Source organism: Punica granatum, chromosome 5 (genome assembly GCF_007655135.1).
Source record: "Punica granatum isolate Tunisia-2019 chromosome 5, ASM765513v2, whole genome shotgun sequence".
In the NCBI taxonomy this organism is placed as follows: Eukaryota; Viridiplantae; Streptophyta; class Magnoliopsida; order Myrtales; family Lythraceae; genus Punica; species Punica granatum.
Window position 1 is genome coordinate 5359102 of NC_045131.1, and position 15055 is coordinate 5374156.

The following is a 15055-nucleotide window of genomic DNA, read 5'->3' on the forward strand; positions in this document are numbered from 1 at the left end:
TTAGAATAATTAAAAAGACCGTCGGGAGGTGAGGAAAAAATATGAGTTGAAGATTGCAGCTGCATTATTCTCTTTCAGATTAAAAAGTCCACTACGTGACCGATATAGTGTATTGTTTCATTGTTTGCTAGTTTTCACGAAAAATCAGGTGATATGCCATATGGTTTTTCTCTTGGCTTGTTTTTCCATTAAGGATACTTGGCTCGACCATTTTGTGATTGCTGCATCATGGTTTTGCTGCATCTTCCTGCAAGTTATCACTTTTGCATGTTTAAAATATAGTTTGGAACCTGATTTATCAACACTTGACACGGGTCCATTTGGCTTGCGCAGGAGTTTGTGTCGGCTCACCCAAGCCGAATTTGAGGTGATAAACAGATAGCTGATGTTCAACTTAAATAGTATTCGGCCTTAGAAATCTCATACATCACATTATTTTTCGAGCAGCTCGTCCTGATCGTAAGACATTCCGACACATACAAAAACAGATTGGTCTGAGCTAACCAAATGATTAGTCAAGACTCAAACAGATAGATATCAAACAATGAATAAACACGGGATAGACAACATCAGCAGCACTGAGACAATACTCCAACACATTCCATCAGTTTCTACTGAAAAGAACGCACATATATATTCTCCTTCATTGTCATATCGAGGATGTCGAAAGTCCGATGTAAATTGCCTTCCCGGATGAAAGCAATTCTTCGCAATTGTATTAGTTTCGAGCATGGGGTATTTGAAATAACCATATCCAAACAGTTCAGGAGCTCAATTAAACACCTAGGATGACATAAGTGTAGGTAAACTATGCTCTATCCTGATCAGTTTCATAACCTCAGATTCTCTTTTTTTGATTGCACGATTGACAAGTTAGCCCTCTGAGCCTCTTTTCTATAGACACAGTCTGTCTCTTTGCTGAAAGTGGAAATTAAGACCCTGCAAGGATCTCCAGGAATCAGACCATCTTGATCTCTCTGCTGCAAAGTTGGTTGCGTTGGGGAAGAAACTCTCCATGGTGGACAAAAGATACGGCCCGTACCTTTTTCCTTTCCATTGGTCATTCATTACAGCCATTCTTTGCCCTACTCTCTGATAGAAAAGAAAGCTGAGCCTTTGCAGTCCACTCGGAATTCCTCCGGGAAGCATGCCCATTGTAGGAAGAGTCTTGGGTGTGAAAAAGTTCACTCTTTTATCATTTCATTAGTCTCTGCTTGGAACATATTGTGACTGCAAGCTCTTAGTCATTCTCCATTGTAATCGGTTCAGACGAAACTGCTTATCCCGATGGCTTCGATGTTCTCCGAGAACTGGAAGGGATGAGCAGCTTCGTCGGACCCATTACAAGCAGGAGCAGTCCCATTTCTTTAGGGTCATACTCCCTGAGCTGCTACGACTGTGGAAGCTCGTAAGTCTGCCCCATATTTTCATCTAGAGTTTGCTCCTGTTGGGCTCCTTAGGCAACGTTATATTAGAGGTCCCAACCAACAGCTTGTTCTGTCACTTCTGAGAAACGTTCTGTTCGGGTTCTTCTTTGCTTCATGTTGCTCATTGTAGAAAGGTATTCCTCCGTCCTCAAGTTGATTCCGATTATAAATGAATTCATACCTCAAATTGTAGAAAGGTACCAGATGGAACTGAATATAATTGCCTCCATAAAATATTTTCCAGTTTTATATGAATTATTCATATTTGTGATGCGTCCACGCATTTCATACCAAGCATAGCTTAAAGTCCAATCTAGGCATATGAGATCTGTAGACACAGAAAACATCGCGGGGTATATGATTTCAAACTTCAATTATTGAACTTATATTTATGATCCAATTGCATGAGCCTAAAGGTACGAGCTTTCCTTTTATGTTATGGATAATGTAGGTACTAGGTAGGGCAAGTCTTGCAGGGGATCAGGCCTCATATTGTACTTCTGCTGAAGCTGTATTAGCATAACCAGTTCGTTTTAAACTAGCCCTTCTTTTGACTTATACCGAGGTACTCACAGAGTGGACGAGCGGAAACATTTTGTACCTATGGATTTTCAAACTTTTGCGTGTAGCCTATAAAATTCTCAAGCACCTATTTAATAATTCGTCTTGTTGGCATCGTATTGTTTCCTAGATTAGCTCTAGACAGACGAATATAAAATACCGCAATTGATACGTAGGATGTTTCGACTGTTCCCAAAAAATTGTTATTCGAGTTAGCTTTCAGAAACGATTCAAACATCTCCAGTCCATGATTGTTTGGAGCTTTCAAAATATTTTTTGAAATCCAAGAGAAATTGTTAGATGTTGTCCGAGAGCTGCTATGTCTTTGTTAAACGTCTGTAGTTTCTTTGTTTGTTAAGCAGTTTTATTAATATGCAGTTAGGTCCTTAAGTTCTAGTTACTCTGCTTATAGGGACTTTGTAGCCATTTAAGGATTGTTAGACGTGAGTGCAGGAGCAGTTCTGCAGTTTCTTCATTCGTTTGAGAGCAGTTTCTGTTCTGTCTCTCTTTTATGTATTGTTCCTCGTACTCAAAACTCCGTTCTGCAGAGTGAATATATGTTTTCTTTCTTCCTTCACCTCACTCTGTCCTGTGTGAGTGTGAGAATGAGTTCTGCAGAAATAGTAAAATTAAACAACAGAACTGAACTGGATTTAGCAACCTGCTCCAGCAATTTGTGATTGGTCTATGGGGGTCAAGCTGCGGGTAGATTGATGGTCTGTTCCGGTGGTGAAGAAGGCGGGTATTTGCTGGAAACTAGGGTCTTTTGTTTCACAGTATACCAAGAGGTACGTATTTCGGTTCTCAAACAGAAAATCATATTCAACAGTGCCCGGTGTTGCTTTTTGAAAAAGTGCTGAGACTGGAACAGAGAAGTTATCATCTCAACAGATTAAGCATTGTGGTGAGTGATCTGCATTAAGTACTTGAAGGAGTGAATTATTTTTCCTTCAATGAATTAATTTTGTCATCATTTTAAACAATAGAGATATTAATTGAATAAATTAATGATAGATATTCAATAACAAGTAATGTGGAGCACGGGTTCTTGAGTCTTGATAGCATGAATAGACCGGACGTGACTTTTAAGCCTGATTTGGCTCGTGCAATGGCCTGTTGCTCATTAGTAGTGCCGAGTCGGAATTCGTGTTGTCGAACCCCGTTACAAGGAGGATAACAGGATTCTGCCCTGACAAGCCCTGGGATGCCGAAATTCTCTCTGGTCTCACATATGATGGAGCAAGCGAGGATTTCAAGGCGGTTGCGATCGCCGGAGTGCCCGTCCCTATATATTCTCCTATAGGAGGAACTCTTGGACACACGGTGATACGGGTGGCTTCCCATTCCCTTACTGGCCATCGGGCGCTTTCTACACCGGGCCTACGGTCAATGGGTGCCATCACCGGGTCGTCACATATCCATTTTTTGACGACTCAGAGTTGCCGACAAATGCCCTGATGTTCTTCGATGCTGTGAAGGAGGACTTCAGGTGATGACCAGTTTTTCGAGGATCCAGTGAGAGTTCTTGTAGTCTGAATTATCTATTTGTTCACGCCCTTATGGTCTATTGGTCTCGACCAAATATATATTATTCAAAGTACTGAGAACTCTAATTGTTTATCGGTTTTGGTTTATCAGAGAACATTAATTAAATTTACTCAGTTCTATGACTCCAATGGTTCGTCAGAAATCGACTGTTCTGTAATGAAATTCCTTATTCAGTTGACATTGTTCCATGGATCAGGGAGGTGCCCCTGCTGCCCGACACGCTCAGGAGGGAGGACTACTTTGAGGTCGGGATGCTATATGGCTGCCTGAGCATTGTCATGATGAGCTCAGTATGGAACTACCGAGAGGTCAGGATCTGGTCGACAAAGGAGTATGGACGAAGGAGTGTGCACATTTTGAGGGTTCCAATCGAGACAAACTTCTCAAGACCGGTTGGTTAGGTGACGAGCCGAGGCCATGGAGGAATGGTAATGGAGAAGGATGTGAAACAAGTGGTGGAGTTCAATGTTGGGAATAAGACCATAGCACGGTATGATGATACAAATGATAGAACTACTGTCTACGTCGAATCGATTGTATCTACATGGGGACTGTGACCAACGGAGAAAATTGAGTTGATTGATTACGTGTGTATATATAATATATATCCATCGACTGATCATGTCTTTTTTGTTTTTCCTTGGAACGATATTTAATGCGTTTTAATATAACAGCCAAGTCAGTCCGGTAGTGAAAAATTCATGCGCCATAAATCACGGCAAAGAAACAAATATTATATGCATGAAAGCGTTGGCCCTTGGAGCATCAGATTATTTTCCATCACTCATCTTCTAAGAAACGAAAGGAATCGTTCGAGCCGTCTTTGAATACATATAAAAGGCGACAGGACGAACATGCCTCTGGATCGATTATCTGAGAAGTGAATGGGAGTGTTTGAGCAAGTTGGTGAGTGGTTGGCTCCCTTGCTGAGCTTTGTTTAGGAGGTTCTTCACTCCCTCTGTCATCTGTTAAAAAATCATTACACGTATAACATTGCAATCAATTATAAGATTAATTGTCATGTTTATTAAATCTTGCAGTCACTGATTAAAAGCTGGATAAAAAGGGTTGAATTAGACCTTGCCAAGGCTGGTTCCTCTAGAATACGGAAGAGGTCTTCTTATGGAGGTCGAAGCTGGGGGAGATTTCCTCGAGTTGGTATTCATAGATTCAACTGATTCTTCCAAGGATGATGTTCTGCTGGGCAGTTTCCCGTGATTGTTATGGCTTCTGCTTCGAGTTATGATCGAGGAAGAAGGATGCCACTTGCCTACCAATATTCTAGGTAGGCTCGATTCCTGCTAATTCCAAGTGTAACATGAATAAATGAATAACAAAACAGCAAGAATTCCATTTGATCTAGGTTTATTCAACTCCGTCGTGAACGTGGATTGTGGAGGTTTAGGCCAAAGCCTGATCAAGTTCGAATCATCCAATATACTGAATTGTTAATGTGCTATATCTAATATATGTATGCTATGAAAGGTCAAATGAAGTTCGTACCAGGAAGAGAACAGTTGCGCAGTGCTTGACGACCTCAAGGTTCATCCGCACGTCATCGAGACTCCTAAGCTCATCAAAAATCAATACAATCAGTTGGGTCGGGCAAATTAAAGTAATATTCTAGTCCAGACCAATGGCTATATGTACAGTAATTATTTCGATCTTTGCACCTGTGCTTTTGTTGTCCTAGTCCAAAATAAGCTGCCAATGTTTCCATCTACAAGATCGTGCCATGGAGATTAAAAAAACAAAATTCAGGTCATATCGATCATGCAATAATCATTCAAGAGCTTTAACAGAAACAAAAAGAGGTGCATACCTTCATATTACCAGCTCTACGGCCGAACTTTTCCGTTAACACACCTAAAGAATCGATCACTCCAACAGGTGAAGGAGGGGCCCTTCCGGTCGCAGCAAATGCTTCCTTGATCCGGATGCAATCGAACCTTTGAATGTTGTGGCCCGCCCATACCCTGCCATTCAAGATGTTGAATATCTTGTCCGCCACTTCCTCGAATGTGGGGGCGTCAGCTACGGCATCGCGTGTGATCCCATCCCTCCGACCCGACCTCAAGGCGACCATGGAGAGGTCCTTGGGTCTTATGAGCGTGGTGTAGCTTTCGAGCTCCACGAGCTTCCACGGACAGACAACAATGGCTCCGAACTCCAGCACAGAGAAGCCTTGCCCGGTTCTCCTTGGAACGGTCGTTTCCAGGTCGAAGAAGACTATTTCTGTTCTGTGGCTTTTCCATGAGTGGATGCAACCTGATGCATCCATTCCCACTAGTCTTTATTACTTCTGTCCTTGTTGCGTCTTATCACGAACAGGTACAATCTCAGAGGGAATCCTGAAAGTCGGGATTCTGCCACCTTTAGTCGTTGATTGGTCAAGCTGATCCTGTCATGGTAATATTGCCCGAGTTTTATAAACTGTTTCCAGGAGGGGAATAGAATTCTTGCAACAAGAGATTGATTTTCTTGTGGTTCAAGTTAAGTGTTAAGAAAAGATTGGTGAATGAAATGGTCCTTAGCTTATCAAGGATGTCTTATGGATGACTAGAGGAATGGGGAGGGAATATTATGAGCTGTGGCTGATCCAGAAATGCCCTTCCCCTTGGGCTTTCTAAACGTTTTCCAGCAAAACCTTCTCGGGAATCTCACCGGGAAATTCCGAGGTTCCTTCATCCATGAGGAGATGCAAGAGGATGTTAGATATATCCGGAAGCAAGAGTTGTGGTTCAATTGCCCGAAACGGAGTGGTCCCATGCAGAGGAATTGGAGAGGAATTTATTCCAAATTTCATGTGCAAGACAATGTTCTAACAAAATCTGAACTCGTGGGCCTTTCAGTTGAAATCAAATTCGGCCTGTTAAGAACCCATAATGAGCCTAGGTTCAGGCCCAATGATGGAATCATCCATGGCCATGGGAATGGCCTTTGAAGAGCAAACTTTGCTCTGGGACTTGCTTCCAGTCATGATCAACCATTTGATTAGGCAATTTTGATGTTATCCACAATCACAAACAATTGCTGTTTCCTAGCTAATGCAGCTTTCTTTAACATGTAAAAGTCCATCCTCGAGTCAATTGAGCCCTTTGAAAACCGGAATAAGTATTGAGACAAATGTGGTCACCCAAGTCTCATTGACAGTCTCCTGTGTAGATGCTGTCCGAATAATACCAAAGGAAGTCACATGTTGGTGTTCAACCGGCAGTGGAAGCGTGAATTGGTTTGTGTATTCATTAGTTCATGTCTGAATAAATATGCCAGGAAATAAATGAATCGACCGGCCTTATACAGTTGAAAGTACAGAAACTATGAGCATACAGTAACAATGTGCAACAAAGGAGGAGGAGGAAGTTGCAGTCATCTTCTCATCCTTTTCCCTTTCAGTTGAATATATAGCCTACTCTGGCTTCAAAAATTGGGAGTACGTGCCCAACGAGCAATGATAAAGAAACAACCTCGGAACGGAAACAAAGTTTCAGGATTTCAACCGAGCAAACCTCAGAAACCTGTCCCAGAACCCGCCCGCCCTTTCCTTCACGTCCAGCTCCATGGGATCCTTGAAGTTGGCCTTCTCGCTGAGCTCCTCGAATGCGTCCACAAGGTTCTGAAGCCTTGCGACAAACTCGATCAGAAGCGAAGCAAAAGTCGCCAGGGATAGAGCACTAGCGCTCTCGTACACCTTAGACTCCTGCTCGTTCAGCACTGAATTCGCGCTGAAGGACAGCCGGGGCCAGGATATGATCGGCCTCTTGATAGTGTTATCGGACGTGATGGATTCCTGGAGGCCCGTGGACCCCACGATGATGCTCGGGTTCTGAGGTTCGCCCATGTCACTGAGCGAGTTTATCACAACCTGTTGCTGACTATCAGGAACATCTTTAATAACGTCTTGAACGTGGTCGTGTTCTTCCGATGGTTCCTCTGGATGTTCCACGATCCCCCACCTCTGCGAGTTTACCAAGAGGTATGATTTCTCATCGATCTTCATCTGGAGCTCCTCTGCAGCCTGATGGACTTCTTGGAGGATATCCCCGGTGCTTAGTCTTTCCATTTTCTCCACTTTGTTTCCGAGCTCACGGAGCACCTTTGCACCTCCGGTGCCTACTCTCTGGAGCTCGCTTTGGAAGACTTTCCTCTTCCCTTCTGGAGCCTTGAAGTTGGAAGAAGAGAAACGGAGCATATTATTAGTCTAGTCTATGCATATTCCTAACGGAATCGGTAGGCGAAGAGTGAGGCCAAAAAGAGAAATATCATTTCGAGAAGTGCAACCAGGAAAGAGCAATGGTCCTATCAGGCTAACCTGAATTTCCGAGAGTACGCATCCATGCATTGCCATGACCATGAAAGCACAGTGCCTCAGAGCTCCGCTTACTTTGACATAGTCCTTCCACGGATAATTGAATGTCTTGTAAGGCCCATGAGGAGGCTCCCATATCGCGAATTCCACCTGCCATGGAATATTTACATTAAACTCTCTGCACACCACCCCATTAAGAAAACTAGAGTTGAACTTAAAACCAGTGATGTATAGAATTGGCACCAGTGATTCTTCCTGAGAAGTCGATTGCACAGCAGTTCTGTATCCACTGTACACTGGATCATCGGAAGCCTGGTACATCAGAATCTTCGACGGAATTCTCTCGTATCCCACAGATTGCAAGTAATTATCAACACACCCTAAATTTAAAAGTTTTATTCAATTAGCTGAGAATTGTTTGCCAGTGAAATCTTAGTTAGAACTGAAAAACCGAACCTACACTACCTTCTAAGGAGGTGGCGACACCCTTGAAGTTCTTCACGACCAACTTGTGGAGGTCCTCCCCTGCCCAGATCGGGTATATAAATATATTTACAACCAAACCTATTGCAGCTCCGACAGCAATCAGCATTAGCCGGTAAAAGGCCGTCTCAAAAAATGTGGATGAGCTTCCTGATACCATCACGATGCAGTAAGTCAGCAGGAAAACCCGAAAACCATATTCATAGGTCTTCATTGTCGGGTATAGCTTTACATAGCTTGCACAAAATCCTGCACAACTAAACAAGTTAACCTTTGATTGAGAAGCATATTTCTTCAGAATTCAGTTATGAACTCGGTTATGAATGTCCGCACCTGCTATGAAAATGCTAATTATCATGATGACTTCCTGGAAAACACCAGCCAAAGTTGACAGTTCAGCGATGCCAAGAGCAAGCCCTCCTGCTGAGAGCGTACCCAGGGCACGATTGAACCCTTTGTTAAGGGTTGCACCTACAAATAGAAATCTAACATCAGTATCCTGACCATGTCTCGATTACACTCAACAGAAATAAATATGGCCATAAAAAATTGGCTAGTCTTTATTGAATCAATCCTGTATAATTATCTCAGACTCTTTGGCTTTCTCGTAAGATTTCATTTTTCTCGCACATAAGATGCACAAAACCATGCAGAGTTTGGATTCCAGTCCTTTTATTCTTACTTCTCCCAAATGATGAATCTCAGAATATATAACTCAACATATTCAGGGACAGAAGCAAGGTAGTTGCGAAAACTGAAATCATGGTCCTTTTTTCCTGGGAAAAAGTAATACCTACGGTGAATTCAAAGACAACCACGACAGTAAGGATAGCCCAGATGGAGTACTGGCTCATATTCTGCAGGGACTCTTTGAGGAAGATTACGAGGGACACGAGTGCTAAGGACAGCCCCATTTTTATTGCAAAGACAACTTTCCGAGGATCAGACCGGCCCATTTCCCACAGCTTAGCCCAACCATCTTGCAACCCTTTCCACAGATTGCAAATCTTGTCAGAGAGCGACCGGAAGCACTGGTGCTTGATGCTGGTGAAGCTGCTGCCGGAGCTGTTGAGCCCGAAATCAGAGTAGCCTTTTCTCGGGGGCAGGAGCCGTTCCTTGCTCCTGTCCGAGAAACTGCCATGCCTAAACGAACCGATTTCGGGCGCTGCCATCTGTTCTACTTGAACAACCTACCCTGCAAAGAAAGCATTGCAAAGGTGAGTATTTTTTCTCTACTGGAGTCCGGGTCACTCAGTTTAGCCACTCGGCAAGCATAGAGCAATGCTCAAGAACGTATCACAGAGAAACAAAGAATCAACACGTAACAATCAGGAAAAGGATCCGGAGCATCAATATGCTCTACCTATAAAACCAATGCTGCTAGTACAAGGAACGAGTTACCACTTCGAATGAGCCTCTCTTCGAGACGATAATTGAAAAATGGACACGGAGTCACCCAACGTATAGACAGTCATATCAATTTGTTGGAAAGATATGATATCAACTTTTATGCCACTCTCATAATGGTGCCCACGCTAAAGTATACTCATGAAAGAAAAAGAGGGATGCGGATGAGCAAAGCGGCAGGGCTTATGGAAAGCTCGAAGTATCATGCGGTGGTTGATAATGATTGCTGTCTTTATTCTTATGCCGAAGAGATGAAGCTTCTGTTATGAGGAAAAAGGCAAAACCGTTGACATAGAAGATATGGAATGGGCCAGGGAGGGAGATAAAGATGAGATGTGGGAAAAGTTTGAATAGTAGTTGGATCGAAGTGACGTCGTTTTATGAATTGAATATTGGTGATTAGGGCTGCGATGATTAATGAATAGTCCTGAGATTCTAGCAATAATCCACTCCCCTGTCACCATCACCTCTCCAATAATTTTCCTGATTGATTCCTACCATTGAAAGCGACTAACCGGAAAAAGAAGAACAAAACAGCGATGCTCAGTCATCTTTCCAGATTTCTGACCAGCTATCTTAACCAGGACGGCTTCATCAACTTCCCTGATGGACTTGGATTACCGGGACGAGCCTGAGGTTTATGGTAAAAGAGCAAATAAAGTTCTTGCTCGAAAGATCTACCAGAATATCCTTTGTTCTTAAAGTATTAACTAAAAGAAAGGTTACTGAGAGGCTGAGTTGATAGGATCTAAATCTGAGCTTGACCATGCTCAGAGGCAATATTCTAATCCGGCAAGAATTTGAGGCTGATAGACTTTTTTATTCCCCAAACACTTTAATATTGAGTTTGGCTAACATAAAGATATTAGGTTTGGGAAACACATCGATTTGCAGGAAGTCGAGCCCATCACGTTCGCACGATGCTCATGCTTCTATTCTTTCATTTAATCACCCTGACCAATCATGACTGTACAGAATCTTCTCATTGAATCCTCTTATGGTTGTGCTCAAACTAGTGTCAACTCCTGATAAAATGGCAAGACGAAAGATGGGACCGAACACTTCCCCAAGGTGATGAACAAGAGAGCAGAGATCTTCTACCGGGGAGGGTCCTAGAGATTTAATGGAACAAGCAGAGCAGTGAGAATGGAGCAGTTTATAACTTGTGGGGGAAGTCCATTGAAGTGGTTGTCACTAAGATTGCTTGGCATGCTCGGACATGCTATGTGCGGGTGGAAGGCCTGAAATGGAAGAGCTCAATCGGATATAACTTCCACTGAGGAGAGGAGTCTGGCCTTTAACAAGCACGGTGCGGGGATCGGACATCGGCATCTTTTAATCTCCGTCTCAGCTTATCTAAACTCGGTCAGCATCAGGGATTGGACATTGGCCTGATACTAGGACCCCGCAGCAACTAAACAGTTATATTTTCAAACAGGCAATACTATAATGGAAAACAAGGTACATGGATTCTGGCAAAGGTCCGAGAGGGATCTGTTGACAAACCTTGTCTCGAGTATCTGTAACGACCTTTTACTCGGCGAGTCCTAACTACCCTTTTAACAGTTAGACGCAATTCTCAAGCTGAATTGCATCTTTGATCGGCAACTGGCAGATGCAATATAACACATGGTCCAATATGAGGTTTCATGCAAAATATAAAGCAAGCTTTCAAAAGATTTACTCAGATAATGAAATACCAGTCATTCACCAGGTCAACTAATTATCCCCATAAAATAAGATCACAGACGACACATAATTGATGAAACCTAATACACAGGCAACTAAAGTCCATAGTTAGAGTAGTTCTGCATAAGCACAATGCAAAAAAATGAAACTCGTGAATTCAGCCATCAGACTGGCATGCTAAGACTACTAATGAGCAGAACACCTAAATATGTGAACGTAGAACACGTTCCTCTTGAGCAGCTCAAAGAAGCAGACATCTCCGGCACGCACAGCATTACTGTCCAAGAAAGCAGCCCAACCACGGCAGAGCCTACCCTGGCGCTCCTCTGGGTAGCATAGCATCTTCACGGGCCAGGATTTGCCCTCATGCCCCAGCTCCACGGGAGGGAGTCCTGTCTTTATCTTTGCTGAGCTCATGAAATTTTTACATATGCTCTGCGCAAAATAATAATAGCCAAGATTGAAGCAAAAAGTAATGATTCCCTTATCAGTTGTATCACACTGTAGCAGAATTCTTTTAATAATATTTAAAAGCTAAAATGGCTTCACCGGTGTGGAACTTTGTTGTTTAAAGCACGAAGGAAGTTTAGCATGTATTAACAGCCCGTTACATTGGCACAGAAGCAACACCGAGCAAGAGAGCTTCTAGGAAAATAATACTCAATGTCCATTCAATTTTTTAGTAACATATGAGTTGTGCATTTCTTTTTCTTAACCTTCTACATAGATCCGGAAACAATTTCTAGCATATATGATTTCAAATTAGGATTTTCTTTGTCGTTGCATAGTGTAGGTAAAGTAGGATTGGCGACGCAGTATTTGCCTTCGGGTTCTCGTGAAGCTGCGAAAAGATTTCGACTTTTCATTTCTAGTTCAAGAGCTTCACGAGTTTCATGAGTTTCATTGAACTAGAAATAAAAAGTCGAAATCTTTTCGTAGCTTCAAGAGCTTCAAGAGAACCCGAAGGCAAATAGTGCGTCGCCAATCCTATTTTACCTACATTATGCAATGACAAAGAAAATCCTAATTTGAAATCATATATGCTAGAAATTGTTTCCAGATCTATGTAGAAGGTTAAGAAAAAGAAATGCACAACTTATATGTTACTAAAAAAATGTACTGGCTGATCCTCGGGGCAAGTGGTTTCCCTTCTGTCTCTGTGGCCCTCCAAGCCTCCTACTTTCAGGTTTTGAGCCATCAGATTCATACTCCAAATGGGTACTCAGAGAATTTGCAGAATACTCTGATTGGGTACTCAGAGAAAAAGCAGAGGAACTGTCATCAACTTCGACTGGCACTCGAGGTCTCCGTTGTTTTGAAGGCTTGAGAGGTCGACGCCGTCGCTTACACTGCCTCTGCTCTGGTTTGGGCTCAGAATCAGAATGGTTTTCAGCAAGAGAATCATCACTGTCATCCTTTGTCTCAGATGGAATAAATTTATCAGTCAGCTCCGAGCTTACTCCACGAGGATTCCTCGCAGGATAGTCAATCTCTGTGGCAGTCCTGTCAAATATCAACACATGAAAGCCAATGAGGTTGTCCAGTTGAAACAGTAGAAAGGATCCTTGTATGAGACAGTAATGATCCTGGAACTCCCTCCAGCCTTCCCCAAGCCAAAGTTTGCCATGAGCCTGTTCCACTGCTACTAACCACTCGTCATTACCCGGGACCTTGAGCACTACTTGGTTTAACAGGTCATGTCCATATTTTCTGACGAATTTCAGGGGGATTTCCTGATAGTTAATAGACAAATAGATCAATGCCCAGAAGATCATGAAGAGCGCACCAATAACTCAAGAATGAAAGTAACTCTGTGTGCTCTCTACACAACCACTTAACACTCCAAAATATAAGACAAAGACCCTCACATGATTTAGGCTCGGAAGGATCGCAGAGATGTTAATACACGCAAAGCCGTTTTCGTTTTCTGCAGATGTACCACAAAGGGGCTTCAAATGCATCGTTTCACACCAGAAATACAGAATTCAGAAAGCTCTCCCGCACCATTCTAGGAAAAACCCAGATTTCTTTATGTCTATCGAACTAATTGTCGACACACATACTATACAACCACGAGATCAGATCAAACAGCACTAAATAGCTTAGAGCACTAGCAGGTATTGCCTGGCAATAGAAGAAAGGAAAGCTTGACTCACGATTTTCCCACGACGAAGTGACTCGGCGACCACCACTTTGCAGAAATGTGGGCTTCGTGGCCTGAAGCCGCTCGACCTCCCCACGTTGGAACTGCTACCTCCTCTTCTCAGCCTGGAACCGGAAGCCATCTGGACGAAACGAAGACGCTCAGACAGTCAGGACTATGAACTCAACTTTCGTCCAGCAAACTTTGAACAGAACAGCGTTGAGAGTTTGGCAGCAGAAAGAGCAATGGAGGGGGACGGAAAGCTCACGGCTTTTCCCAAGCTGCTGACCTGAAAATGCAAGGAAATGCAGAGCAGTTGAAGCCCAGTAGCTCCAGCGCCCTGCTCCGACGGCTCACCTCCTCCTCTGCCACCAGAAGCCACCGGAAAGCAGCTCCTCAGGGAGAACGAACACACACAGCAATGACCACACTCGAGACCTCTCTCTCTTTCTCTCCCCACCTTTCCTGTTAAGAAGAAGAAAGAATGGCTTCCAAGGCCTAATCCCCTTTGAAGCTCTATGTAAAAGTAAAACCGTACATCTTCGTCCAAATCTGTACCGTACATCTATTCTCTGGTCTGTTGCAGTGGAAACGGTACAAGCAACGACTAACACGTCTCAAACCGACCTCTCTCTCTCTCTCTGTACAGTATAAAGCCAACTGTAGCAGAAAGTGCAATGAGGGATGAGGCGGAAGCTCACACTTTTCCCCGAGGTCCTCAGCTGAAATCGCAAGGGCACGCGGAGTACGTGAAGCCCAGTAGCTCTCTCTCATTCTCCCGCTCCCCTTCCTTGCTAAGAAGGAAAAGTGGGTTCCCGGGCAGAACTCCATTTGAAGCCATGAAACAGTGAATCTCTGCCCGAATCTGTAACGGACACTGATTCTCTGGTCCGTTGCAGAAGGGACAGTACCATCGACGACCCAAAACGATCCTCTCTCTCTCTCTCTGTGGCTCTGCTCCATGGCTCTGAGCTTTGGCGCTCAGCTGCAGCTTCACGCGGAAGGGAAGACCACCTAAGGTGGCACTCCTCTGTAGGCGGGAGTGAGGAGAAACTCCTCCTCTGTCCGGGTGTACAGAGCCTAATCGCAAACCAGACTGGGCTTTTGTGGTGGGTCCCATGCTGGTATGAAGTGGGCGGTGCATGAGCCCGGAGCAGTGAATAACTGGTCAAAGCCGAAGTACCTTTGCAGCTGTTTACAGATCTGGCATTGCTTCCTGCAACAAAGCTGCAGTCTGTTGCAAGGAAGGTACAAAAAGTTGGACCCTAGTTTTAATTTGGCCCCTGAAGTTCGGAATCATCTTGATTTGCTCCCCAATAGTTTCACCAGCTGTCCAATTACATTCAAGATGGATGGTTATATTACGTGCATAATCACGGGATGTGAAAGTATCCAATAATTGAAATCTGTCCACATAGAGCTAAGATAATCCCTCCGATGCCAACCTCTCATTGTAGGATGGTCTTGCTTCTAACCGATCCCAGAGGA

General features: G+C 43.6%; 3 protein-coding genes across 7 annotated transcripts; all 3 read right to left on the bottom strand.

The window, feature by feature from the left end:
• Positions 1–4247: 4247 nt before the first annotated feature.
• On the bottom strand, positions 4248–5929 carry LOC116207008 (protein NEN4). The gene is made up of 5 exons (XM_031539856.1): positions 5359–5929; positions 5210–5256; positions 5040–5103; positions 4616–4834; positions 4248–4501 (listed from the first exon to the last, which is right to left on the bottom strand). The coding sequence occupies exons 1-5, from the start codon at positions 5815–5817 to the stop codon at positions 4406–4408; spliced, it is 885 nt and encodes a 294-aa protein (XP_031395716.1). The 5' UTR covers positions 5818–5929; the 3' UTR covers positions 4248–4405.
• An 826-nt stretch (positions 5930–6755) lies between these two features.
• Positions 6756–10002, bottom strand: LOC116206952 (aluminum-activated malate transporter 4-like). Of its 4 annotated transcripts, none has more exons than XM_031539792.1 (7): positions 9733–10002; positions 9122–9523; positions 8662–8799; positions 8311–8577; positions 8089–8225; positions 7849–7995; positions 6756–7698 (listed from the first exon to the last, which is right to left on the bottom strand). In XM_031539792.1, exons 2-7 carry the CDS (start codon positions 9498–9500, stop codon positions 7024–7026), a joined length of 1743 nt encoding a protein of 580 aa, XP_031395652.1. In that variant the 5' UTR covers positions 9501–9523; positions 9733–10002; the 3' UTR covers positions 6756–7023. The 4 variants fall into 4 exon arrangements, with proteins under 4 accessions (XP_031395652.1, XP_031395651.1, XP_031395653.1 ...); XM_031539791.1 differs by having other exon boundaries at positions 9730–10002; XM_031539793.1 differs by having other exon boundaries at positions 8311–8478; positions 9692–10002.
• A 1392-nt stretch (positions 10003–11394) lies between these two features.
• On the bottom strand, positions 11395–14162 carry LOC116207874. Of its 2 annotated transcripts, XR_004156980.1 has the most exons (4): positions 13857–14162; positions 13581–13709; positions 12036–13157; positions 11395–11859 (listed from the first exon to the last, which is right to left on the bottom strand). XR_004156980.1 is itself a non-coding variant. In XM_031540987.1 (3 exons), exons 1-3 carry the CDS (start codon positions 14130–14132, stop codon positions 12531–12533), a joined length of 1032 nt encoding a protein of 343 aa, XP_031396847.1. In that variant the 5' UTR covers positions 14133–14162; the 3' UTR covers positions 11395–12530. The 2 variants fall into 2 exon arrangements, 1 of the variants encoding a protein (XP_031396847.1); XM_031540987.1 differs by having other exon boundaries at positions 11395–13157.
• Between the last annotated feature and the right edge of the window lie 893 nt (positions 14163–15055).

Coding starts and splice junctions, on each gene's coding strand:
- LOC116207008 (XM_031539856.1), bottom strand. CDS start 5,817: ATGGATGCATCAGGTTGCATCCACTCATGGAAAAGCCACAGAACAGAA. Junction 4,835..5,039: donor GCGCAACTGTTCTCTTCCTG/GTACGAACTTCA, acceptor TGGAATTAGCAG/GAATCGAGCCTACCTAGAAT. Junction 4,502..4,615: donor GAGGAACCAGCCTTGGCAAG/GTCTAATTCAAC, acceptor ATTTTTTAACAG/ATGACAGAGGGAGTGAAGAA.
- LOC116206952 (XM_031539792.1), bottom strand. CDS start 9,500: ATGGCAGCGCCCGAAATCGGTTCGTTTAGGCATGGCAGTTTCTCGGAC. Junction 8,226..8,310: donor TGTCGCCACCTCCTTAGAAG/GTAGTGTAGGTT, acceptor TTTTAAATTTAG/GGTGTGTTGATAATTACTTG. Junction 7,699..7,848: donor GCGTACTCTCGGAAATTCAG/GTTAGCCTGATA, acceptor TCCAACTTCAAG/GCTCCAGAAGGGAAGAGGAA.
- LOC116207874 (XM_031540987.1), bottom strand. CDS start 14,132: ATGTACGGTACAGATTTGGACGAAGATGTACGGTTTTACTTTTACATA. Junction 13,710..13,856: donor GCATTTCCTTGCATTTTCAG/GTCAGCAGCTTG, acceptor CGTTTCGTCCAG/ATGGCTTCCGGTTCCAGGCT. Junction 13,158..13,580: donor CACTTCGTCGTGGGAAAATC/GTGAGTCAAGCT, acceptor ATTAACTATCAG/GAAATCCCCCTGAAATTCGT.